This window comes from Tauraco erythrolophus, chromosome 1 (genome assembly GCF_009769465.1).
Source record: "Tauraco erythrolophus isolate bTauEry1 chromosome 1, bTauEry1.pri, whole genome shotgun sequence".
Lineage (NCBI taxonomy): Eukaryota > Metazoa > Chordata > Aves > Musophagiformes > Musophagidae > Tauraco > Tauraco erythrolophus.
The window spans coordinates 113,438,047-113,465,131 of NC_141465.1; the positions used below are offsets into that span (position 1 = coordinate 113,438,047).

At 43.0% G+C, this 27,085-nt stretch overlaps 1 protein-coding gene across 1 annotated transcript in view; it reads left to right on the forward strand.

Moving 5' to 3' along the window:
• Nucleotides 1-5,794: 5,794 nt before the first annotated feature.
• Nucleotides 5,795-27,085, forward strand: part of FLT3 (fms related receptor tyrosine kinase 3) — a 44,675-nt gene continuing 23,384 nt past the window's right edge. The window contains exons 1-6 of the mRNA XM_086616250.1: nucleotides 5,795-5,849; nucleotides 19,751-19,875; nucleotides 21,510-21,712; nucleotides 22,497-22,612; nucleotides 25,671-25,788; nucleotides 26,623-26,759. Of these exons, the coding sequence (XP_086472376.1) occupies nucleotides 5,795-5,849; nucleotides 19,751-19,875; nucleotides 21,510-21,712; nucleotides 22,497-22,612; nucleotides 25,671-25,788; nucleotides 26,623-26,759 (754 nt within the window). The remainder of the gene's footprint in view (nucleotides 5,850-19,750; nucleotides 19,876-21,509; nucleotides 21,713-22,496; nucleotides 22,613-25,670; nucleotides 25,789-26,622; nucleotides 26,760-27,085) is intronic.

Sequence of the window (27,085 nt, forward strand, 5' to 3'; positions counted from 1 at the left end):
CTTGGAAAAACGTCCCTTCTCGTCCCTTCCAGAAAGGTCAGACCAAGTGGACAAGTTATATGTATGTGTGAGGAGGTTGGAAGAGGCCGCAGGAAGATGTTAATAAACATGTTAATAAAGGGAGAAGAAAAATCTCAGCTTTCTCAAGTCCTGTGGATCTTTTATCTGGAGCTTTAGTACTGTGGATTTAGTGCTATCAAGTTATCTTACAAGAGATTTCATGATACGCATAGGGAAATAGCTTTTCTGGGTAAACTGGTTGAACATGAAATGAATTCTTCCAAGCAAAGACTTCAATAGTGTAACCACTCCCATCGCTGAAGTGTATTCTAACCTGTGTTTTATTCAACCTTGTGAATCTCCTTTTCCCACAGCTCTTTCGCTGATCCATGCATATGTCTAATATTACATACACTCAGTGAGGTTAAGAGCAAGGACACAAACGGGCTTGTGTATACACAACCCACATTTATTCTGTCTGCATACTCTAGCTCAGGTTGAAAACATTCCCACTGGATGCGGGAAGAGCTGACATGGAGGACTGGGCAGTAGTGTGTGATCCTGCCATCTGGAGTGCCCAGATAGCAATGAGACATGCGGTATGGTTTGGGTTCTCCCCCACCAAGGTCAGTGTAAGTGCTGTACCTGAGCCACTGAGCATCAAATCAGCTTGGAAGCATCCCTCATCTTGTCCACGTTCTCTTGGCCAACAGAGCAGAGGCAATAATGGGAAGAGGCACAAGATGGCATGAGCCTCTTTTTGTGGCTCTGGCAAGCTCTCACCTCTCCTGTCTCTTCAGTTCTATTAAATATATATGTAAGGACTTGACCCACAGCTACCGAGTGTCCATATGGGAATCTGACCCTTTCTCATTAATCATAACCATGTGTTCCTCTCCAGAATTTTATTTTTATTGCCTGTTCCTGCTGGTCAGCTGAAGTGCTGAGGAGTCCTGCCGGCCATTCACTATTTGCTTGAACTTGCTCTGCTACCTCGTGCAGTGCACAGGGATTTACTGGACATTCCTGCAGAGTAGTGATTGATGATGTTACCTTTTTTTTTTTTCCCACAGAACCGTGTCCCCTATTAATTGAAGCTGGCACCTATATGGAGAGCGCTGCCATTCCTCTCCTGGGCACATAGCCAGATTTACTTTTCATGAGATCCAGGGAGCAAGACGAAGGAGAAACCAATAGATGCCCTTGGGTCTTGTCCCACTTTGCACTCAAGTCATAACTGTGGTGTGCTTTCAACCCAGAAATGTGGAAATACTCCTGTATGCGTGCATGCAGCCATAGCCAAGTGACAAGAGTTTTTATGAGCTCTGACATAGAGGCAAAACCAAACATTATGAGATGAAAAATAAGAGGAGGGGAGAAAAAAGGAAATCCTTGAGAAGGAAAGTCCTGCCAAGAGCCCTTTTCTCCAGCCAAATCAGCTACAAGTGCCAAATAACTCTCCCCTAATATTCAAACCAATGTTGAGAAAGCCATGTCTGCTATCGAGAGTGACAGTTTCTCTTTGTGTCAACCCAAAATTAACATGTTTAGTAAATCATGTGGAAACAGATCCTGAAGTGCAGGCTGGCATCAGATAATGTGAATGAATAACAATACTTTTTGAAGCACAGTTATTGTAGCTGCGATATTTTCTAAGACATAGGCGAGACAAGTTTTGTAGGTAAGAATCTTGTTAAACCAACAAAGTAGTTGGAAAAAGTAATGCCTGAACACTGTTTTTTAACTACCAGTTGGTCTATTAAAAGATATTATCTCTACTTACAAAACTGGCCTTGCTTAATATTACTGAAACAAATCAAAGGAAATACTTCTAAAAAAAGTGTTCAAATAATCTGATTTTAACTTTTAAAGTCTATCATTATAGTATATCGTTAAGAAAAAAAGTTAGCAATATTTACAAAAATATAACAATGGTCAGAGTACACAGTCATATTAGATAAGAATTTAGCATTTGTTCATTTATTTTTTGAAGGAAGTGTAGTAAAGCCTGATAGTTCAGGATATACATCAACTGCTGCCTGAAGTCTAAGGGAAATTGCCACTCTTGAGGAGACTATTCCACAAAATTAAGCTTTTTTTAATCTTACTTTGAAGTGTTTGAGAATGACTAATATGACAGTCAGGAAATTGGATTGAATGGACCGACCTGCTGTGGCAATACCCATGGGTCCCTAACTAGGCAGTTGTCTTTACTAACAGTATCTGGAAGAAACCAAATGTTGCTCCTAATCAGACTCCCATTCACATGCAAAAAGAAATTCGTTCCTACTCGGTGAAGTTTTGAATTCAAATCAAGTAGGAAGTCAGGAGTTGACCTTGAAGTGCTCCTGCTAACACCTGCATTAATAATGTATGCTCACATCTATGTTAATAATGTACAGGGGACAGGTCTAGCCTTAAGCTGGAGTTCATATTAGTACAAGCACTAAAATGTAAGTCTAGTTTCACCGTGCTGGTAATCCAGTCATACAGTTTAGCTAGAAAGTTTCTTACCATGTGGCTACACCCACTGGAACTGGCTTTATCTAGCTGTTGCAGTGAAGGCCAACCATGATGTGACATAACTTGAATAGAATACTTGGCAACAAAAAACACTCTCTCATGGCACAAAAAACCCCTAATCATTCAGAAGAATGCTTGACTGTCATATACATGTGTATGACACATTTGTTGAACCCCCTCTATCCCCAGACCAGCATCTTTAGGAATAAATAAGCCAGATTTTATAAATTTATTTTGACTTCTTCCAGTGCATATGAACTGTCCTAGCTGATGCCATCTTTCACAGAAGCTTTGAAGCTGAAAACATCACATGTACATTACGACTTCTGATTAATGACTTTCTGACACAAAAAGGCAAAATATCTTCAACGAAATCCCAGCAGATTTTGCTGCTGAATGCGTCAGGTGGAAGAGAAAACTTTGGGACTTTGCTCACTTGCCAATTTAAAATGAAAGGACTCAAAGGACAAGCATTCATTCTTTTAGTATATATGTGTGTGTGTTCAGACAGGTCATTGCTGTGCCACCCAACTGCCCACGAGCTGTAAGTGACTGGGGTGCATTTCTGGTAGTTTCAGAATACAAGCACAAACTGTCTGGACCCTGGTTTCTGAGGGCAGAACTTGTATGTAGGTGTGGTGTTGAACGGGAAGGAAGTACAAGATGGACATGGACTTACGAAGTGAGTCCAATGAAGAGTGATGAAGATGAGAAGGGATTGGGGTATGTCACGTATGAAGAGAAGGCAAAAGGGCTAGGACTCTTCAACCTGGAGAAGAGAAGGCTTTGGGGGGATCTTACCTATGTGTATAAATATCTTATGGGAGAGTCAGAGTCCTTTCTGTGGTACCCAGTGACAGGACGAGAGACAATGGGCACAAACTGAAACACAGGAGGTTCTTTCTGAACATCAGGAAACACTGTGAAGATGGTTGAGCACTGAATAGATTGCCTAGAGAAGCTGTGAACTCTCCAACCTTGGAGATATTTAAAACTCTACTGAACATGCTCTCAGGCAACCTGTGCTAGCTAATCGTGCTTTGAGCACGGGGCTGGACTAGGCAACCTCCAGAGATGTCTTCCAACCTCATCCATGCTGGGACTGTGTACCAGTGAGGTGCATTAAAAAAAGCAGCCTGCCAGCCAGGAAGGCTTGTTGCCAGCATGGTATTTCCCCCTTGCAGTAATTTCTCTAAGGCCTGCGAAATCCTACACTTCCTTTCCCGGTTTTTGCATCCTTGCAAATATGCACCTCCCTAGTTTTCATAGCATTTCAGCTCCTTCCTTTGCTGTGCATCACATACAAACTTGTCTTCAGCACCACAGTACAACGCTGATGCCTCAGTCTGTATTTCTAAGGCAGTCTTGTGAGAGATCATGCACTCCTCTTCGCTAACAATGCTGTCCTCAATGCCATTTCAGAGAATCATAGAGTGGTTTGAGTTGGAAGGGACCTTAAAGATCATCTAGTTCCAAACCCCCTGCCATAGGCAGGGACACCTTCCACTACACCAGGTTGCTCAAAGCCTCCTCCAGCCTGGCCTTGAACACCTTCAGGGATGGGGCATCCACAACTCCTCTGGGCAACCTGTGCCAGTGTTTCACCACCCTCGTAAAAAATTTCTTCCTTATGTCTAATCGAAATCTCCCCTCTTTCAGTTTAAATTCATTGCCCCTTTTCCTATCACTACATGCCCTTGTAAAAAGTCCCCCATTTCCCTCATTGCCCCCGCAATTATCTTTGGGATAGTTCTGTGTCTTCTAGTTCTGGTCCATCTACATTTTTATTTAATCTTTCTTAACACAAAATAAGCTATTTACTAATTATCAATAAAAAGCAAAGAAATCTCGATGTCATCTCTGGCAGATTTCTGAGAAACACCTTACTGACATTGCATTTATTTGCGTAGGGATTCTTTTTATCCAGTTCTTGTACAGTTGTGGAATGGATGCTTAGCCCCTAGCAGGTAAAAATACAACTGAATGAATAATATAATAAAATATAATTTTATATATAAAGTATAACAGCTGAATGAATAACAAAAATCTCCCAGCATATCCTGGGAAATTATAGGGGAGATGCTCCAGCTTATCCCTTGAACTGGATCGACTTTCCTCCCGGGGCTCCAATGCATGGCTGTGGAAGCCAGGGAGACCTGCCTGCCACTCTGCCATGTCCTGTCCTGGTACAAACCAGGGAGCCTCGCTGGGGCGAGTGACTTCAGCCACGGCCAGGCTCGTTCCAGCCTGTACACACCAGCGACTGGGAGGCAAAGAGGAGGCAGCCCCTGGAGTGCTGTGCTCCGAGGGAGACAGTGAGTGGGCACAGGCTGAGGGCAGAGGGACCGTGTCGCCAGAGAACCACATCTGAGGGTGAGCCTGGAGGCCTTTATTTTTATCCCCTAGACAAGTCATCTGCAAAATGACTTCAGAGCAGCTGCAGCTCGGTTTGAACCTTCCTGCAGACAGTGCTGGTTCCCCGTTCCCCCTGCTGTGAACATGAGCCTGCTCCCTGTCTGGGCAGCAGCCCTGGACTCTGGGGGTGGCCACAGCAGGTCCTCTGTCACAGAATTATAGAATCATAGAATGGTTAGGGTTGGAAGGGACCTCAAAGATCATCTAGTTCCAACCCCCCTGCCATGGGCAGGGACACCTTCCACTACACCAGGTTGCTCAACGCCTCATCCAACCTGGCCTTGAACACCTCCAGGGATGGGGCACCAGCAGCCCAAGCCCTCGCCCTGCACGGGAAACGTCCCTCAGCCCATGTCGATGGCAGACGCAGCAGGGTATTCCCGTGGTGTCGCGCAAACTTCTTTGGGATTTTTTTTGCTGAGCTCTTTAGCTTGGCAGTGCCACGTGCTCTTCTCCTCATCGATACGCAGAGAAATCACGCAGGCTGCCAGCGCGTGAAAGCAGAAACTATAACCGCTTGGGAAGTAAGAATTGAGGTGAGACAGCGAAGTCGGCTGTGCCAAATTTACCCGGGAAAGTATGTTTTTGTAGAAGTGTGAGCGAGGGGCTAAAGAAGCAGAGCGGAGGCAGCTGCTGGGCTCGGCGGAGGCGCCCGCTGACAGAAGGAAGACGCTCCCCGACCCCCAGAGAGGCCCTCTGCGCCCCGTCCCGCAGCCATTTCCTTCAGGCTCGGGTCTCGGGCCCTTACTTTTGAAGAAGTGGTTTCGCTGTGGGCAGTGACGTGCACGGTTAAGGCAGCCACCTGCGCGCGGGGTGTCTGTCACTCGGGGCCGGGGAACGGCAGGGCAGCGCCGCCATGGCAGCCGGCCGGGCGCGCGGCCGTCCCGCTGGGCACCTCTTCCAGCTGGCAGGTAAGGTCTCCTCGCCCGGGTCCCCGGGCCCCTTCCTCTCCGTTTCCCAGTCTCTCACTGCATCCCTTCACATCTTTCCTTTCTTTCTCCTTTGTCTGCTCGTCTGTTCGTTTTCTCCCACATCCTTTATTTTCTGTCCCAACTTTCTTCTCTCTCCTGGGGATGGTCTCTCCCAGCCCAGCCTGGCTTTTGCCCTCACTGCACCTGACGCGTTCCAAGCTCAAAGCGAAAAGTATTTAAATGTACTGATTTTTTTGTTTTCTTTTTCCTGATGTAAATGTGTTTCCTGGTGTTAATGATGCTAGCTTGACCTGATCGCTTTAAATAATATATCTGCAATTTCCCAGGTAAATAATCTGTGAATCAGATACCTTGGTAGAATGAAATATAACGATGCATCTGTATCTTACTGGGTTTTGTTGTTGTTGTTCAGTGATCTAAATAGAAGAAAGCATGATATTAATATCTAGAAAGTGCCTTTGTTTTGTTAGAGTGAAGAGTTTTGGATTTTAAAACTTGATTTCCTCTACTGAAAATCATCCCGACAATTAACCGTTAAGAGAAAAGGAAATAGCATGTGCTGCCATCTCCTATGCCTGACGCTATTTTTCTCTAACTCTAAAATAAATGACTTGCTCCTATCAAACATCATCTTGCTGATTCAAAATCCAGGACTGAAAAAAAAAAAAAAAAGAGTATTATCTTTTCCTGATTGACGCAGTTCTGATGCATGCCTGGGAAAGTTATTTAAAAACCTGCGGTCCATTTTTAGCTCCATATAGAGGGATAATAATATTTACTTCAAAGAGCAATTGTTAGATATTATTCATTCATGGTTGAAATTCTACATGAGCTATTTGAAGAGAAGGTGGAGTAAAAATGGAAATGAGTACTTTATGATCTCCTGCTTTGCATGACTGCTGATACTACTACTACTAAGCAAACCCTGTGAAAGAGGGATTTCTGTGTTTTCTTCCTGATTGAGCTTTGCTAGTCTTGCAGGCTGCATAACAAAGTAAATAAAAATGATTAGCACCTGGGATGTGATGGTTCCCAAAGGTCCCTGGGAGGGATAGACTGCAGTGCAGCTACGGGACAGTTCTCCAGAGAGAGAACAAAAGGTGTGAGAGCCCCAGGGTGTGATTTTCCTCCAGGAGGGCTGGTGTTCTTTCTGTTGAGTTACTTAGTCAAGGTGAGGTATACAGAGAAGCGGTGTTACTTCTTGTAAGGCTGGCTGTTATAGGGAAAATAAAGCAAAAGCTTTTGGACTTACAAACTGGCTAGGATTTGAAGGATCTGAGGCATAGCTGACAGCAGAAATCCTGAGAAGTGCTAGCTCCATACAGCTCTCTCTAACAGATCACTCTTTAAAAGCAATTTTGATATAAAAATGTTCAGCATTTAATGAATTATATGTAAGTTCTTAAAAACACGTGTTCCCTTTAAGAATCTATCCATTGTCTGGAGATAAGACCTAGTAATAAATTGTGCAGATGACAGACGGTATCCATATGTTGAACCAAAATCATCAGAAACTGCAACACTTAACCAGCAAAGAAAAGCTCAACTATAATAACACCTAGAGGAGAATCTCCACAATATTTGTAGATTTAAGGCACCAGGTCTGTCTTTAAATTATAGGCTCAGAACTGCAAAACTTGTGGGAAAGAAAAAGCATCTTGCGCGTGTTATTTGCTGGAAATAAATGCTCCTCAGCAGCAAGGAACATAATCCCAAGAACTTTAGAAAACAATATATATAATACAATATATATGTAAATACAGCTATATACATTAAAAGCACTGTTCTAGATCCTCGTCTTCTTAACTTTTCCTGGTCATCCCGAGAAAGAGCTTGTGGTTAAAGAGAATATTATCTACTATACAATTAGCCTTGCATTAATGGATGAGGTGGGTGGGTGGATGGGGCCTGGGAACTGAGACAGCAGTAGTTTCATGTTTTACAAATTGGAGAATTTTGTGATGAACAAGGACTTTCGATGACCTTTCTCATCAGGGGAAGTTTTCCATTAACAAGCTCTCTTGCTCCCTTTGTTTTCGTTGCACCCACTCTTACTGAGAGCTGTTCATGAAACCCACAATTTCAGGGAACCTGAGAGAAATGGAGCTGTGAGATGCTGACTGAAGTCTCCCTGTGGCTGGCAAACGAGACGAAATTTTATATGAGCAAGGACTGCAAACTCAGGCCCTAACAAGCTCTGGATTAGATTATGGTGTGTCTGATTGCACAAAAACTGTAGGACAATGCTGTTGAAAACCCCCTCACAGAACATACAAGTGTCCATTACATTCCTATGGCAGAGACTCAGGAAAATATGAGATGGACCAGCATACTGCTTTTTAAGGAGAACCCCAGAAATGGTTGGGACTCAGCTGCCTGCAAGATCTGTCCATTTCCCAGCAATACACCAGTTTCTTTCTGACAAATCTGCTGACAAACATTCCAGAGCAAGTTGAGGCGCTGAGCCCTGCTACTGGCAGGAAGGTGAAATCAATGAGCACCCCAGGGGGAATCAAGCTTGATCCTGACTACAGTCTTTTTCACAAAACATGCAAAAAACCTGGGTGCAAGCCGGCTATGAATGCTGGATAAGGCCAGTACATGGTGTGATTATTCAGGGAAACAGTCGTGCCCAGCAGAACATATTTACATGGTCATCCATCACCACAGATTTCATGGATTAGAAGATAAGATATTGCTTCTGAAGTGAAGATTCCTGAAGGTGAAAGGATTGTGCAGGAAAAGGGTTATTTTCCAATGGAAGTAAATGCAACTTGAAAATATGGGTGATCTTTGTCTTTTGAGGTTTGGCCCCATTCACTTTTCCTCCCTTTTCTCCAGAAGGTTCCTCTGATTACCCATATTTCAAGCTACTGAGGAGCTGGAAGATACCCAGAGCACAGCCTGAGTGCCAGGGCCACCCCCACATCTCTGCCCAGCAGTGCGTGGCTGCGTGCTGCTGTGGCTGCTCAGCGGCGGCAGGTTTGTCAGCAGAGCAGAGCTGTGGGCATCCTGTCCTTCTGCAGCATCCTCTTTGAGAATTCTTCCTATAATGACCCCAAAATAACATAGCACAGAGCACCTCTTGTTCATGGGTTTCAGAAAATGTATCTTTCAAAAGATCTGAAACTTCCTGGACCAAACTCACCCAGGTTTAAGATTCTGCACTGTTAGCTGAGAAGCTGGTTTGGGTCATCAGGCTGAGTTAAGTTTCCTGAAAATCTTCATGGAGATGTTCGCCACGAAAGGCGGGGATGAAAAAGTGCAGCAAACAGCAGTGGGAATGAAAATGGAAAGTAAAACATTTACAAAGAAAAAATGTGGAAGAGCAGGAGTGGATGACCAACGAAGGCAGAAAGCAATTTCAGTTTTTCATAGTAACACTAGAAAAGGACAAGGACTATTTAATCCCAGTGATCACATACTATCAAAAGGAAAATGGGGACCAAAAAATCTGTCTAGAGTCAACAAACAGCAGCATTTCTCAAAAAGAAACAAATTTCTTGGCTCAACCCTATTGCTTTTAATGGAAATACAGTTAAGAAAATGCTATAGGACTCTAAATTGAAACATGATGCAAAATGTTTCCTTAAGGAATCTACAACACTTCAAACACATATAATACCCTAAAAATTGCTGGTGTGTCTAAAGGATAGACTCTTCTTTTCTCCTCTATATTTAATGAGAAATAAGATGATAACAAAGCAAGACAGATAGCTGCATAAATGTTGTGTGCCTATTTCCCATCCAAAGGAAGGAATTTTTCCTATTTTTTCTAAGATATTTCCTTAAAAACGGCAGAAAAAACATGAACAGAGTAAACAGACAGAAAAGGTAGCTTACCACCTGGATATTTAGCTCTGTTACTGTTGTAAAAGCAAGACATTATTTACTCCTTTGTTGTTTAGGCTTAATTGTGTAGATAAGATCCCTAACGGGTGAGATACAAGGGCTGGTTTAAAAAGTGTTTTATTGCTACAACATGCTCTTTAAGGAGTATGTTGAATTTTACATTTGTATAACTACTTGGGAATTGCAATTGGTTTTTAACTCTAACCTCATAATGATATAAATAAGAACAACTGGTGTTATTTTTTGTTCATTTTTACCAAATTTGGTACCAAATACCAACTACCATTTTTATGAAATACCTTGGATTCATTTTTATCTTTTCATATTTTGTAGAAAAACCGTTCTTTCCCACTCTTCTTCTTTTTGTCCATCCATCTCCCATACATAATTCAGGCCTCCTTTGCTCCCTCCTCACCCCCTTTTCCAGGAAAGGAAAGACAATATACTATAGTCAGTTGTGGAAACGGTTGTTTTGATTTAAAAGGGAAGTATTACAATACTAGGATGACAAGTAGTATCATTTTGTTATCTGTCATCTTCTGTTTTCATTTCTCTTTCAGGCAGATCTTTTCTCCTTGTTGACGAGGTGCCAGGAATCTCATACCTTTACTTTTAGGCATTTAAAGTAGGCCTTGCTTGCAAGATGTTGGTAATGCAGCTAATGTCAGTAGAAGTGCTAGAATGTGTCATTAGATGAGACATATCTGTTTGCTTTGCTTTGCTTTGCTTCAGGGTTGTCTATCCAGCTTTTTAATGACACAAGCGTGCCATCTCCATGAGCAAACATCCTCTAGAGGACAGTCAAGAATAAGGACAGCCCAATGGCACTTTCTGATTCGTGGAGGACCTCTATGGTGGCATCACACCAGCGCTTCTTTGCCTACAGAATTGTCCCTTTGTTCATAGAATCACAGAAAGACTGAAGTGGGAAGGGACCTCTGGAGGTCATCAAGTCCAACCTCCCTGCTCAAGCAGGGCCACCTAGAGCCAGCTACCCAGGACCCTGTTCAGGTAGCTTTTGAATATCTCTGAGGGTAGAGACAACCACCTCTCTGGGCAATCTATGCCAGTGCTTGGTCATCCACATGGTGCTAAAGTTTGTGTCCATTACCTCTGGTTCTGTCATTGGGCGCCATGGAAAAGAGCCTGGCTCCATCCTCTTTGCACCCTCCCTTCGGGTATTTCTATACATTGATAAGATCCCCCTGAGCCTTCTCTTCTCCAGGCTGAACAGTCCCAGCTCTCTCAGCCTTTCCTCATAGAAGAGATGCTCCAGTCTCTCAATTATCTTTGTGGTCCTCCGCTGGACTTTCTTCAGTATGTCTATATCTCTTATACTGAGTAGCCCACAACTGGACACAGGACTCCCGGTATGTCCCCACCAGTGCTGAGTAGAGGGGAAGGACCTCTGATTTTGCTGGCAAAACACCTCTTGATGCAGCCCAGGATACCATTGTTCATGATACCTAGTGGGCTGGAAAGGTCTGGGTGATGTAGGAGCCAAGAAGCAGCTCCCTTGAGAGGACGGAAGATGTGGGCAAGAAGCAGAAGAAGAACCAGCCACAATGTAGGCTCTTCCTCAGAAAGGGAGGTTGCCATGGTAGCTGAGGTTCACTGCCTTTTCAGCCACTTCCCAAAAAGGGGTGTCCTCAGCGGTCCCAGTTATTCTTTGTAAACTGGATCGTAAGTGCTTGGAATGGCACAAACTGTGGGTAGAGCAGCAAGGATTTCAGTGACCTCCCTGTAAGCATCAGCTCGAGCAGAGAAGTCTCCATGGGATCACAGTCCGGAGGACCTGTGGAAGGGCTGTCATTCATTCAGCAAGTCCCATGCAAAGCAGACTAAAGGAATAATAACAAGCAAAATAACAGTTCAGCTGTTAGAGCAGTGCCTTTATCTCAGACTCACAGGGAAGGTAGATGGAAAGTTATCTTGGTGAAATGAAAGGCAAATAAGGGTTTGAATACAACCCTGTAGTCCTTCTTCACTCAAGCCCAGGTAAACAAAAACCAGAAGAGGCAGGACAGAGAGATAAAACTGAGCTACATGCCTTGCTTGCTTCAGGCTTCAGCATTTGCTTTGTGCTAAGGGGATAATTTTTTTTTCTAATAAAGATCATGAGCTACCAGCATAGACTGAGAACTCGAAAGGTAATTTCAAAGCAAATCTATAAATCGAGGAGCAGCACGGTGCTAGGGCCTGTTTGTATTTAGCAAAGAAGCCTGCAAAAGCTAAAGGGATTGGACTTCTCGTCGGTGTACACAATCCCTCACCAACAGCAACGCATTTCCAATGGAACAGCAAGTCTCATGTACTCAGGAGGGCAGGTATATGATTAGAAAGTCTGAAAAATGATAGAAATGTATAAATAAGTCAGGCTGGATTGTTATTCATCCTGGCTTGAATGAATGCTGAAATCACAACAGGAATCGCAGAGTACGATTTGGACATCAGTCTGCAATAAAGTTAAAGGCAAAAGTAGTCAATCAAGTTGAACATGTGATAGTATCATGTGAAGAATGTGCCTGCAATTCGTGTCATCATTAGCTTATTTTTGCCAGTACGTAAGGCACTGAAGCAAACATACCTGTAAGTAATCACTACAAAGGCAGGAGTAGCTCTGCTGACTCCCAGCTATCTGTTCTGTTGGAGGAGGTTTGGTTTGGTTCTCTGACAGGGGAGTGTAAAATACATCCCCGGTGTGACTCCTGATCTGAAATCTTCAGCCGTCTCAATCCCTCTGTCTTTAAATCTCTACGTAATTTGTGAATTGACTGCAATGAGCCATAGGCAGAGCTGCCAACTGTACCCTTCTAGGAAGAAATGTACTGTCATTGAAAAGCATAATTTTATCCAAAAGGTGAAGTTTGCTGAAATCTGTACCAAAAACATATTAGGACATAACAAGACAGAGAACAAATTCTTGGAAATGATGGCCAAGTGAAAGAGTAAATTCCTTGCAGCTGTTTTCATCTGGGACCTGAAAAAGGAGGTTGAGGAAAAGATGAGGAAAAGGGAAAACACAGAAAATTAATTTGTGGACAGAGCTGTCACTGCTGCATGTGACAAACTATGTTGGAGTGGGTGAGTCTCGGCAGTGATGTTCTTGAGGCAGCTTGAGCACACTTCTTCTCTCTTTCTCATACGTTGAAAGGAGATCTTTTAGATTCAGACATAGATTAAATTTGGAAGGACTAGGGGAGTGAGCTAAGGGAGTTGGGGCTGTTTAGCCTGGAGAAGAGGAGGCTGAGAGGAGACCTGATTACAGCCTACAAATACTTGAGAAGGGATGGTGGGGACGTAGGGGAAGGGCTCTTTACATTAGTGATGGGTGATAGGACAAGAGGAAATGGGTATAAGCTTAGTCAGGGGAGATTCAGGTTGGATGTTAGAAAGCATTTCTTCCCTGAAAGGGTTGTCAGCCCCTGGAATAGGCTGCCCAGGGAGGTGGTTGAGTCCCCATCCCTGGATGTGTTTAAGAATAGGGTGGATGATCTACTTAGCGATATGGTTTAATGGGGATTAGGGACGGTTGGACTGGATGATCTCTAAGGTCTTTTCCAACTTAAAAATCTATGAAATCTATGAAATCTTAGGCAGAGGCAGGGTAGTTTTACTACAGAAGCTGACATAAAGTGAATAAATTATCACGCAGCAGAAGCCTTTGCTGGCACTTGCACTGGATGAATTGGAAATGGTTATTCGCTGTGACAAGTTCTGCTTTAGTATCTCTGCAAAAGAAATGTTTTTGACACCACTATAATAAATAGGGGCACAACTTATTTGAACACATTCTGCTGAGTAGGAAGTTTTTACTGTATACGCGTGAGTTGTTCTTGTGCAAAAAATAGAATCATAGAATCATAGAATCATAGAATCATAGAATGGTTAGGGCTGGAAGGGACCTTCAAAGGTCATCTAGTCCAACCCCCCTGCAAGGAACAGGGATATGTCCAACTAGATCAGGTTGCTCAGGGCCTCGTCCAGCCTGGCCTTGAACGTCTCCAGGGATGGTGCATCCACCACCTCTCTGGGCAACCTGTTCCAGTGTTCTACAACTCTCATGGTAAAAAAATTTTTCCTAATATCCAACCTGAATCTACCTCCCTCTATTTTAAAACCATTACCCCTTGTCCTATCACAACTGGCTCTCCTATCACAACAGGCCCTCCTGAACAGCCTCTCCCCATCTTTCTTGTAGGCCCCCTTGAGGTACTGGAAGACCGCTATAAGGTCACCCCGGAGATTAAAAATACCTTTTTTAATCTTTTTTTTCCCAAAATGATGGAACTCAGTCAAAATCCTATCTGAGCTGTGCAAGGGTAGCCATGGGATCTTCCCAGAAAGGGTCGTAGAATCATAGAATGGTTAGGGTTGGAAAGAACCTCAAAGATCGTCTAGTTCCAACCCCCCTGCCATGGGCAGGGACACCCTCCACTACACCAGGTTGCCCAAAGCCTCATCCAACCTGGCCTTGAACATTTCCAGGGATGGGGCAGTCACTACTTCTCTGGGCAACCTGTTCCAGTGCCTCACCACCCTCGGAGGGAAAAATTTCTTCCTTCTATCTAATCTAAATCTGCCCTCTTTCAGTTTAAAGCCATTGCCCCTTGTCATGTCACTACACGCCCTTGTAAAAAGCCCCTCTCCAGCTTTCCTGCAGGCCCCCTTCAGGTACTGGAAGGCTGCTATTTTTAAGCTTTCTGTCTTTTAATAGAAAACCAGAAGGTGCTTGCTGGAGACCCCATGGAAGAAAAGAAGAGAAAAAAAAAAATCAGTTTTCCGTCATCAATGATTTAATTAACGTAGGAAAGCATTTACAAGGATATTTTTGTTTCGCGTTTCATTTCCTGAGATTACAAAAACGCAGGGCAGCTCCTTCGCGAGCACGCGGGAGCCCAAGTGGTCGAGTTAGTCCGTTACCAGCCGGGAAACTGAGCCTCGCACTTCAAAGGGCCGAGCGTGCGCCCCGCGATGCCTCTGCCGCCCCGTCCCGCCCCGCCCCGTCCCGTCCCGTCCCGTCCCGTCCCTTCCCGTGTCCCCCGACGGCTCCGGCGCAGCTCGCAGCCGCGGGCGCTCGCGGGCAGGCGGCGGGGGCCGCGCGGGGCGGGGCGGGGCGGCGGGGGCGGTGCGAGGCGGCGGGGGCGGTGCGAAGCGGCAGCGCCCCCTGGCGGCCGCCGCCTGCCCGCCCCCCGGGGGCCTTCCCGCCCGCGCGTCGGTGTTCGCAGCTCTCGGTCCTTCCTCTGCACCGAGCCGACTCTCTCGGGCAGAAGAGCACCGGGAAGAAAGAAGCAAGCGCAGGTGGTGAAAGGGAGGGAGGGGGACGGGGCATAAAATCATGGAATGGTTTGGGTTGAAGGGACCTTAAAGATCATCTAGTTCCAACCCCCCTGCCATGGGCAGGGAAACCTTCCACAAGGTCAGGTTGCTCAAAGCCTCATCCAGGATCCAGGAAAAATAATTCCTAGCAAGTGTTGAGGAGGGTTGGTGGCGATGGCAAACGACTGGGAGGTGACAGTAGCATTGCAGGACGCTGTATAATATCAGTGTTGTTTCTCATTATTAGTTTTTGACGCAGGGCACAGACCCTAATTAAGCACTTTCCGAAACCTCCATGGCCTGCCCCACTCCACTCCTCTCACCGCTTTCCTGCTTAGTGATTCAAGTCTAGAGGTTCTTGATTCCCTTCCACTAAACCCTTCCGAAGAGCTACCACGTTCTATAGGCTTTTCTTTCCATCTCAAACCTCAATCATGCTTGAACATGACTGTAAATAATTAAATCAGTTCACATGATGTTTGTTGTCATTAACTGGTAAGACCAGATAAATGACTGGTCCTGACCTAGACGTACCCCATCCAGTGCTATAGCAACTAGTTGCAATTAGCATGAGCTGCAACAGAGGCATCTTGCCACCCACCTTGCTTGTTAAACCTTGTTCTAACGCAGCTGTTATTCTGCAACACGGAGCAACACCTCTGGCCCCATCATCATGTTGGAATGAACTCACAGGCTGCAATTTTTTGGAAGGTGGGAGTTATTTAAGCTGAAAGGGTAAAGACACTGAGGAAGGAAGGTGTGCTAAAAGATGGGGAAGGAGAAAAGTTTAAGTTTGATGGGAGAGAAATAACATATGGGTAAAGGGTAGGCATTCATCTAAGATTAGCTCTTTTTACCTATCCTACTTACCTCTGATTTTCATATTTATAAGCACAATTCTCACTTCAGGATCCACTGCTTTGGGTGTGATTTGAGAAAAAAGCAGCCACATGCAAAGATGTGGGGGTTTTAAGGGTTAATGCATGCGTATTAGGCTCATCCATGTCACCACTTCTACAGTTTTGTTTCTGTCAGCGTATGACTATGGGAGAACTATAACTTTCCTGGAAAAAAGGGTCCTTCTTTCTTCTCTGATCAGGAAGAGAATTTTGGAAAGTTGACTCAGAGAAAACAGTCAGAAGCCAAATAAGAAGCAAAATATAGATTGCTTTGATTGCTTTATGTAAGTCTCCAAGCTGTGAAGCAGAGTGGAAGATTGTTCTGTGCTTAGGAAAGGCCTGACTGCTGTGTAAAATACTAAACACGCTGAGATGAACACAAGCACAAGATGCATCCCTTGGTATGAAGAGAAAGGTTTTCTCTTCATCCTTCACAGTGCTCCAGTTCCTCAGCTATTATCTTTCTGATAAACAAACTTTCAACATATTTTGGAGTGGCTTTCCCAGTTTTCCAAAGGCTACTTTAGTCATCCTCCATTTGAAAACAAAATTTTGTCAGCAGTTCCATTAGGTGAACCATCTGATAGCTGAACCAGATTAAACATAGCTTCTTGGTTTGATATCTCTCCAGTAGATTCAGGCCTTTCTTCTCAGCATCATGACATGTAAGCCCACTTCTTAACTTGCACAGGCATTTCCCCGTGTATGTGCCTACACGTCTTGATGAAATCCTGACTCAGTTTATGGCAACTAGAGGTTTGTCTGGCTTCAGGGACAAGATTTCTCCTGCTGCATTTGTTTTTGTGTAACCTGTAAAAGATAGTGAGGAGGGAAAGCAGGCATAAACAAACATTGTTCAGAGGCAGCAGTTTATTTCCACTCCAGCTTCACTACAGTTTGGCAATACGCAGTATGATTTTGCACTCTACATATTTGATATTCCTTACCCGGTACTTTCGGTCTCTGTGATTCTTACTTTGAGCTTTCGGGAGGCTGACTGACATGCTGACTGTAACAGCAGTCCCTGAACAGGCCAGCTAGAAGATGAAAGATCAAGACAGTGAATCAGAGCATTACCATTTTCCCAATGTTTCTTTTCCTGGTTCTCCTTCTTCTGAAAGGCCCATTCATGCTCTCATTTTCTATTTTGTGGATGTAATGTATTTTTTAAGACCTACAGAAGTTTAGGTCACTCCATGTCTTATAAATACTATTGCGTTACTCATTTTTTCTCACTGTAAAGCGGCTGGAATCATCTCAGGTTCAGAATATCCTTCCTTATCCTAAAAATCCTGTATTTCACAGGAATAAAGGTAGAGGACAGCAGTGACAAGCTCTAGCAGTTAACAGGACAAGGAGTCCCATTTTCTCTTGTGCATGAGGGTGTCAGGGTGCTCACTACTCCTTCTTCCAGCATGTACTCCCACATACCATCCTTTACAGATGCAGTTCCAGTTCATCGGACACCCTGTTTGCATGTCTCGCTCACAGTCTGGTTGCTACATCTGTCTGCTTCTGCCTGACTTTTGGCTGCAGATCTTTTCCCTGTTGGTGTTTAAATACATCTTTCCCCTTTCTACTGCGGCGTTAGCCATCTTGCTAACAAGGCAATGTGAGTGAAGTGGAGTAACACCAGGGATAAATTGGCTCAGCTTGTACAATGAGAAGCTAAAACTGTTTGCAGATCAGAAAGCTGAAGAAAGGGAATGCTCAACAGGCCAAACGAGTTGAACTTTTGAGATGTTTTCAGGTGTTTTCAGCTGGTGTCTTGAAAATTAGTAGACATAGGTGAGTTTCCATGAGCTACACCCCTGACTGTGAGACGATCAGATGGTCTCTGGTTTGAAAAGGGTGAAAGGCAAAATGGGCAACAAACAGACAGAAGTGAAGAAAGCTGAGCGGAGAAGGACTTGGTGAAAGGCTAGCAGGAGGGCTGGAAACCTGGGTTGCGTCGATGGGGAGGAGTTCAGCATGCTTGGTGTAGATACGTGGTGCATACCTGCCTTTCAGCTGCCTTCTGGCACTCAACCGTCTCAAGAAGTGCTGACATTATTTTTATAGCCAATGGAGGGAGATACATGTCTCCAGAAAGAAGATCCGTTCACTTTTCTTAGGGATCACAGACAGACAAACAGAATCTTCCTCAGAGGTCTGCAAAAGCAGACCTGTCTATATTGTGGAAAGTTGGCACCCAAAATGAAGTCTATGTTAGGTGCCTGAATGAGAAGAACTCAGTCTTAATCCACATTTGCCAAGAGAGCAAGAAGAGGTTGTCAAAGTGTTGCTAGCTTAGAGCTCGGGCAGCTCCAGAAGGCATAGACATCAAAGAGGAGACGGCAGCAACTCTTACTCATTTCTTCCTTCTTCCAGTTTTGCTCCTTCCACCACCTGCAGAAACAGTCTCATCACTTTCATCCTCTAAGTGTTTCCTTGTGTATTTACCTTTTTTCCTCCTTTCAACTCTGCACCTTGCTTTATGTCCAACCGTCTCAGGGGCTGAGGGGAGGAAAAAAAAAAAAATAAAAGCAAAAAAACAGGACTCGAGGGAAGAAATTCTTCAAGTTGCCAGGAGAGAGATGTTATTTTATGATTCAGTGCTTGCTTGTACTCTTGAGGGCTGGCTTTAGGAACTTAATGGAAATTAGATAGATTTCACCCAGCCAGTTGTGCAGTCTTATTCTGGGGTTTTTTTGTTGTTTATGTGCAGTGGTGGGGGCATGGCTGCTACATAGCTCCTTGAAGGCTAAAAGGTGACTTTTCAAGCTGCAGTCCCTCCAGAAAGGCTCACATGAAGCATTTCAGAGAAATGATGCTTTTAAGACACCAGAAGCTTTTCCATACTGTTCCTTATGCATTAGAAGAATGACATTTGCTCCTCTTGCCAGGGCTGGTGAGCTGCCTTGGCTCTATAGGCTCCTGGGGCATGACAGAGCCAGGGAGGCATGGAGGAGGGAGAGGGCAAGAGAAAGCCATGGACTTACCCTTCCTTGCTCTCTACTTTCTGCATCTGCTTTCCTCAAAAGAGTGGGAATTTCCGGAGTGGAAAGAGCATATGGCTGAGAACAGCAGCTCAAGAGAAGAAACGTCTAACCTGGCCTGCGCTTGCAAGCTGCTGGGGTGTACAAATCCACATCAGGAAGGCTCAGGAGAGCCTCCAGTATGTCAGATCAAATACAGCCTGTCCTGGAGAGAAGGGAAAAGGGCAACTAGATCTTGGGTCCTTGGCTGAGCTGAGTGTGGGCTCTAAAGGCAAGTGAGGGACTTTATCTTGCTATTTCCCTGTGCAGGGGTGAAGGGTGCTTGGGGAGTGTTTCTGACCTGGACACCTCCTTAGCGCCAGTGGGAGAGATGGTGCATGATCATCCTCCGACTCACAACAGGCAAATGCTGGCCTGCAGCTGCAGGATTTGATGCTGCAAGGCCCTTTCAGAAACACTGACGCAGAAGTGAGCTGCAAGAGGGAGCCTGTGTTTTGTAACATGGTTTCTAAAGGAGCATCCATAACACATAAAAACTTTTGTCTTCAGAAATTTTCTGCAATACTGTGGAACATACTTATAATGTGTAATGTATCTGTGCTTTTGAAAGATTCTCTGAATAGCGCTTTCATTCATTTCCAATGCACAAATGCAGAGTTTACAAATGCATATGATATATCTGCATATTCCTTTTGCCTTTTTTTTTTTTTTAAAAAAAAAAAAAAAGATGTAATCTTTCTACAGTTTTGCTGTATTTTAGTTTTATGAAAGTTATTATCCCTTGCCGGAGAGATAGACATGATTATCTTTGTTTTCTATTTCTGTTTTACAGTTCTTGTTATGATAGCAGTTACTTTCACTTCTGCAATGAATCAAAATACATCTGAGATTACATGTGTGTTTATCAGCCAGAAGGGTGAAGGTTCAGAAACACCAGAGCCATCAGTACCTTCTAAGGTAATCTAACAGAGAACAAGTTGCTTATAAAATATTCCTGTTCATTCCAGAAACACCTTCCCAGAAGTTCACAACACCCTAAACCTTTAGGCTGTGGGGACATCACAGTCAAAACAAACAGAGTTAGGCCAAATATAACTACAGAATGTTAGAGGGAAGTATGTATCACAATTCATACTTTGAAACTGTAAATAAATACGCACCAGTTTTCTCTAAAAATGATTTTTTAATTGCTGCCTTGATGCAGTCTCGCATCAGCATGCCTGAATATTGCTGGAAATGTATCAATGTAAAAAACTATCTGCCCTTAAGAGGGGATGGCCAAGGCCATGGTGTGAACTGGTAGCCTGCTGCTGTGTGTGTGCCACAGCTGCTGGGACTGATGGGGAAAGTGCATCACCCTCTATTGCCACCACCAAGGCCTGTAAATCCCCCGTCTGGTCTAAACCTTGACTGAGACACCAAAGCTGGATAGGGAATCAAATATGAGGTTTTTTTCTTTCTCTTCTGACTCAAAATGGCAAAAGGCCAAGAAGAGGTGGTGTGCAACTGTATTATAAAGGAGCTGAGACCTGCAATTAAAATATTTCCTGAGGATTCTTTTTTCAAAATAGTCTTACAAAATCACTTTCATTCCTGGACAAATTAATCAATAATTCAGATAACAAATGAAGGTATGCCAGTCAAAGCTGTACTGTCCTTGTGTCTGACAAGGCAGAATATGGCTGTTATCTCTAGATACTTCTCAGATCAAGCGAAGGGAAAAAGAAGGAGCAAGGAATGAGAACTAACTGGCCAAGCACAGGATGGGACAGAGGGTGCAGTGAACTCCATCCTTTCATAAACTTGCACCAGATAAATTTCACCCACCAAAGTAAGGGAGACATTTAGGGCTACTCTTCGGATGGAGCTATTTACTTGCCACCTTTTGCTGCAGCTAAGCTTAGAGACTCATTAATTCATCAGTGGCTTTCAGAATGAGTGTGGAATATTCTCTTTCTGTTTGCAATTCTCCTTTACCCGTATGCAATGGTAAGGAAATGAAAAGTGTGTAGTTGCCCAGCCTCAATGTTATCTAACTAGTAAAGCCTCCAAATTGTTCAGAAATAGTCTGGCTAGATGCTGCAATGGCAAGCAGTGAGATGCTAAAAAACCAGACCATTCTGGCCCTGCCTTTGCCTTGAGGTTGCAAACAGAAAGGTTGCATTACAGCTGTGTGTCTTCCTATGGTTTTACATGAAAGGAAACAAAAATGAGAGTAAGGAATAGCCTATATCACTAAGGAAAATTACCATGTTTCTGGCTGAAATTGTTCTGTGATGTCTGTCTAGAGAACATAATTAGCTAATTGAACAGGAATCCTGTAGTGTTTCCTCGTGCAGTAGAATACGACATGTTTGCGAGTAAGTTTGGCAGTAGAAATTGAAAAAAAAAAACCCACAAAAACAAACAAAATGAAGGTATGACGAAGGTGTTATTTCAGTATAATTTGTATTTGTATTTGGGCATTATGAGGCATTATTAATTTATGAAAGCTTTTCCAGAGGAGCATCTTTTAAAAATATTTGAATGCAAAAAAGCAAATTAATTTAATTGCTAATAAATACATAACAATCTGTCCTTTTGCATTGCAGATTTCTGACATTTTGGAAGATCTTGGGTGTTACTTGAATTCTCAAGGAACAGACAACATTTATGAACCAGCTAAAAATGTGGAAGTCAATGTGTTTGAAGATATTGAATTGCGAGTGATAATGAACATTTCAGAGATTATTTCATGCCTTTGGTTCTTTAAAGAGAGCAAAGCTTGTAAACTTTCATTGGACTCGGAGAACCGGTAAGTCAAGGGATGTACTGGATCAAAGAACCTTTAAGAGATTATTTCTTTTAGGATGCAAATGGAACATTTTCTGTGATTGTGCTTGTGTTTAACTTCATGTTATGCATTATCTTTTTTAACCTTCTAATCTTTCTTAACTGTTGTCACCCTGCAGCACATGGCTGATTGTCGTATAGACACATATACACATAGGAATCTTAGAGTCAGAATAGTTTGAAGTAAGCTCGTTCTTTTACTTTATGTAGTATCGTGCATGGAGCTCTCCAGGGACTTTTTGACATTGATCAGTTTGAGTTTTGCAGTGATCATGTGAGGCAAATACCGTGATTTTGTAATGAAAGAAACTGAGGCATGGAGAATGATCTGACTTGTTAGGGTCACACTGCTGATCAGGAAGAGCACCAGCAACAGTACCCTCATTCTCACAGCCAAACCTGGGCTGGAACCTGAGGCTGGATTACTGCCTCCCCCTGCAGAACGTGTGGGATGGAATTGTAGGTAAAGCATTTCCCTGTGGACCTCCCTAACTGGCCTAAGCTCAGGAAGTCCATCCTTTCCAGTGCTCAGTGTTAAGCATGGGGTACCCATGATTGTAAGTTCCAACTTGCTGCTTGTGTAGGAAGATACAGGATCAATACGCTTCAGGTTCAAGGGTGCTATGTAAATAATGAATACTAGCATCTCTGAAGGGTTTTTGCAAGGCATAAAGAGCTTACATTTTATCGTGTCTGCTGCGTATTACCTGCTAGATAACAAGTACAGCTTTATTTCTGTTTTATAGATACGTTGCATCTTTGGCTTTTCCCCAAATAAAAGAAACACAAGCTGGAAAATACACCCTCTCGGTCATAAGTAAAACTGGCAATTACACAATAGTTGTGCCTATTCTCATCCGAAGTAAGTATATTTCAGATGAAAGGAGTCACTCTGTCTGTCAATAGGTTTAAGGGGAGAGGCTCAAGTTCAGTTAAAGCAATAAAGCAATGAAGCTCTTGTGCTGCATTTTAAGCATCTTCCTAGATTTGCATAGGACTTGGAGCTGTCTTCAGAGACTGAAGTCAAAACCACAGACTGCATGAGAGTCAGCTTTCACTAGCCAATAAGCCATTCAAATGAAGAAATAAAGATGTAAATGTACAGCAGCCCTCTGCTCCCCAGTGAGAGATTCCCCTCTGTGCCCAAAGCGACAAATCAAATCGAGGGTGGCTTTGGCTCAAAGCTCAGACTAAATTTGTTTGCTTCCATCTTAACCTATTTATCCTCAGTATTGCTGGCTGGGCTGTTATCTGGACCAGATCAGGACATCCCTTTTATATTCTGGTCTCTGGTGCTCCAGTGACACCTTGTCCCAGTCTGCCACTTCTCCACCTGTGCCTGCCTCTCACAGCTTTTCCTTTCGCAATTCTGTGGGCAGCAAGAGGCACCTCGGAGGAACAGGAAAAGACAAGTTCCTTATTCTCAGTGCCAGCCTTTACTTGTTTATTGGGTTTTTGGGGAAAATGCAGCAGAACTGCAGCTGCTCAGCACGAGGGTGCCCAAGAACCTGAGATTTTAACTGCTGTTAAATGCTCATGACATAGCATATGTGAGCTGTGACCTTTTGAAGGGCTCAGAGTGGGAGCAGATTTGATTGAACTTTCTCAAGGGTCACAGAGGAGACACCTCTGATGCAAAGGCAATAAAGTTCAATCTTCTGTTCCTAAGTAGGGGTGTCCAAGAACTTTTTTTTTTAAAAAGACCCACATTGACATAATTTTTTTTAATGAAAGACAAACACCAGATTATTTTTTCTGTAAAGGACCAAATTTAAAGATAAAATTTAAAAATGCAAAAGAAATTTCAAAGCAAATAAAGTGAAACATCAATCCAAAGGGCTAAAAGACTAGCAAACCCTTCTAGAGATAGGTTTAACAACAAGCATCATTACTTTCCTTGTTTTTAATAAACTGTGACTAATTAACATTTTTTATTCCCTCTTGTTGTGGTCTAACCCAGCCGGCAACTAAATGTCACACAGCTCTTTGCTCACCCTCCCCCACCCCCTGCCGTATAGGGAAGAGAACCAAAGGGGAAAAGGAAAGGAGACTCATGGGTTGAGATAAGAACAATTTAATAACAAAAATAATAATATAAATTCAAAAGCAAACATGATATTGCCATCATCATCATCATCATAATCACAATACATGCATTTATGTAGAATAATAATAATATATAATATATACAAACAAGTGGTGCACAGTGTAATTGCTCACCACCCAGTGACCAACACCCATCCCAGCAAGTGATCCCGAAACAGATAAGTCCTGACACCACAATCCCAGATGAATGAGAGGCCCAAAAAGAGGGAGAGAGAGAGAACTCTCAGAGTCCCAGAGTCCCAGAAGAGACCAGGAGAATCCTCCACAAGAGAGAGATTCCAACTTCTTGGTCAACCCTCGTCTATACACTGGACATGACGTTGCATGATATGAAATATTCCATTGGCCAGTTTGGCTCTCAATCCTAAGTCTAAGTTCAAATCATAACTTAAAAGTTGTGGGTCCTTTGTCCCAGCTATGTTCTCCCCAGCCTGTTGTGCTCCTGCACACTGGCAAAACACAGGAAGCTGAAAAGTCCTTGATGTCTCAGTACCAACTATAAACATCAATGCGCTATCAGTATTCTTCTCATAACAGATCCCATACTAAATCCAACACACAGAGATATTCTAGCTACTAAAAAGAAAAAACTAACTCCATCCCAGCTGAAACCAGGACACCTCTTTATTTGTTTTTGAAGTATTTCTTCTGTGTGACTTTTTTCTCTCTCAGGTGTCAAATGTGTCACCTTCAGTCTCTCCTTGTTTAATTTGCAGGCCTATTACATGTCTCAATTATAATTTTAACAGCTTCATTGAGGGAGCAGGGTATTAAATCTTTAATTAAAAATTACCTTCTCTACTACATCAATTAGGCTTTAGAGATAAGAAATGTTATTACACGTGCAAGCAGGAGTAGTTTGAAACAGTCTCATAAAAACCTTGTCCATATCAATTGCTTGGATTGCATTCTCTTTGCTCCTGTGAATCTAATTTCATAATCATCTTTCATAAAATCCTCTAGGCTGGATGTGAATCCTTCAACTGAGATGTGAATCTCTATAGGTGAAAAAAAAAAAAACCCACCCGTCTAGGCCCAGCTTATAAGAGATAACTGAAGAAAGAAATGAAAAAGCCAAAAGTATTAGTTTCACCTTAGCACGTCACCTTGCAGGCAATGGAAGTATGATTCTAAAGAAAACGTCACTCTTCTGTGTGGAAGATGCAAGTTCATTGTCAGATGTCCTAAAACCAGACTCAGTGTTTTTCATTTTGAGTCAAATCTTTAGCAGTTTTAGTACATTACATTTTTCTGCTCAGTCCAAGTCTGCACCCGACAGGTTCAGAGGACTGGGAGGTGTGTCTAGGAACCTTCTCCCCTTGGGTTACAGTTACAGGATAGATAAATCTGCTGATTATCAGAAGTCATTATCACCCATTGTTTTCTCATCATATCTGATCTGACTGAGTAGTATGCAACGATCCCGTTTTGTGCAGAGCCTTTGTAGTCTCAACAGATACTCCACCAAATGCCATGGGCTTGGGATGTGATTTCGAAAGGTTTCTGCGCTCCTGCCCAGTGAAATGATTAGCAACCGCGGCAAATTAACACCTTTCGGTATCAGTCTCAGGATTATTCTCTGGTGTGCAGAGACAGGCCTTTGATACGGGGGAAGCTGTGCATTTAGCAATCAAGGCTGAAAAGCTCGTGAGACCAACCCACCATATCCCTAGGGCAGAATCATTTTCTATTCCCTCAGCGTTGAAACCTCCTGAAACAAATTACAGCTCTATAACTTCATGTACTATGAAATCAGCAAAACACTGTTTCAAAGTTATTTCAGCATTCTTAAACTTTGGCATGATTTTTAACAGAGAAACCAGGCAAACCCTATTTCAGGAAAAGGGAAAAATCGGATGCTATCGAGTGCATATCTGAGAGCTACCCCCAGCCCTCTGTGGAGTGGATATTTTGCAAAACTCCTGAAAAGAGGTATGGTGTATGTTTGTATGTGTGTTGAATCTCTAGACTGAAAATTTACTATCTTCTGAAGAAGAAGGGAGAGGCTTTGTATTTCTTAGTGTGCCTAGTGACCTGGGGAAATAATTGAAGAAGAGCTTTTGGGTCAGAATTTTGAGAGACAGGCTCTGCTGGGTTGCACACACATACTGGTTGAAAACCTGTGTCTGCATAATCCACTTTTGGAGTGATGCAATACGTTTTTCTTAGAAGTTTTGACTTTGGAAACTTTGGGCTCTTGGCTTGACAAAATTTATTCCAGATTCTAATATTTTGATGTCACCAGAGCAAATCAAAGGTATCTCGTTTCCCTCTAGTTTTTCACATTTATTGGAAATATGAATGCATTAGAGCTGGGAAGATGTTACAAGGGATCATAATTTTCCAAGCTATTTTTTTCCCCCCCCATTCTATTAATTTATAAAGTTTATTCTATTAACAGTGGGAATAATGCTTTTCTCTGAGGCGTGTCAGTTGGGATCTGGGTCTCAAAGCAGCCGCTGGATTTGCAGCAGCTCCCACCACCAGAGATGTGGTGTGAAAGCTCAACCTCTATGATTTCCCTCTTGTCCAGATTTTAGTCACATTATCACCCATCTATGAGCATATTCAGGTCATTTCAGCTCATATTCTGCCTAGGCTGTGACATTTTCATTTTATTATCTTCACCTTTCATAGTTACTTTTTATTCAGCTATGTAAGATCCAGTTTCCCACTATTGTTTGCATATTCTCATGGCTTGGTGATTTATCAGGTTTATTGAGGTTAACTAAATGAGTCAATGAATAAGTGTGCTTGTAATTGCAGTTGCCCTGATAAAATGCATGAAGAAATTGGGGAAATAGATGGCATACAGAAGATACAACGTGAATTATTTCAAACTTACATATGGTGCTGTGCAGTTAATGACCTGGGCAGAGAATGCTCCAGCCTCTTTACAATAGGTAACTTCCCTCTAAGGTTTACTTACATGGGAGCTGGATCCCGCCGCTGAAGTTAGTTGTGCTACTCATCTGAGCACGCTTTCTGGGCTAAGCTACTTGTTTGCAATCACTGGAACAAACCTAATGGTGAATATGTTTGCTCTGTCTCACATTTAAACTATAAATTCTAATAGCTATTTGTGGCCTCTGTGAAAAATGCCTTACCCTTCTACATTTTCTAAACATTATCTTTTTCTGCATGCTTTTAGGACTGTGTTGCAGTGAAATGCTTTTCAATGTGTTCTTAAATATATAAATTTATAAATAATTATACATTTATATGTAAA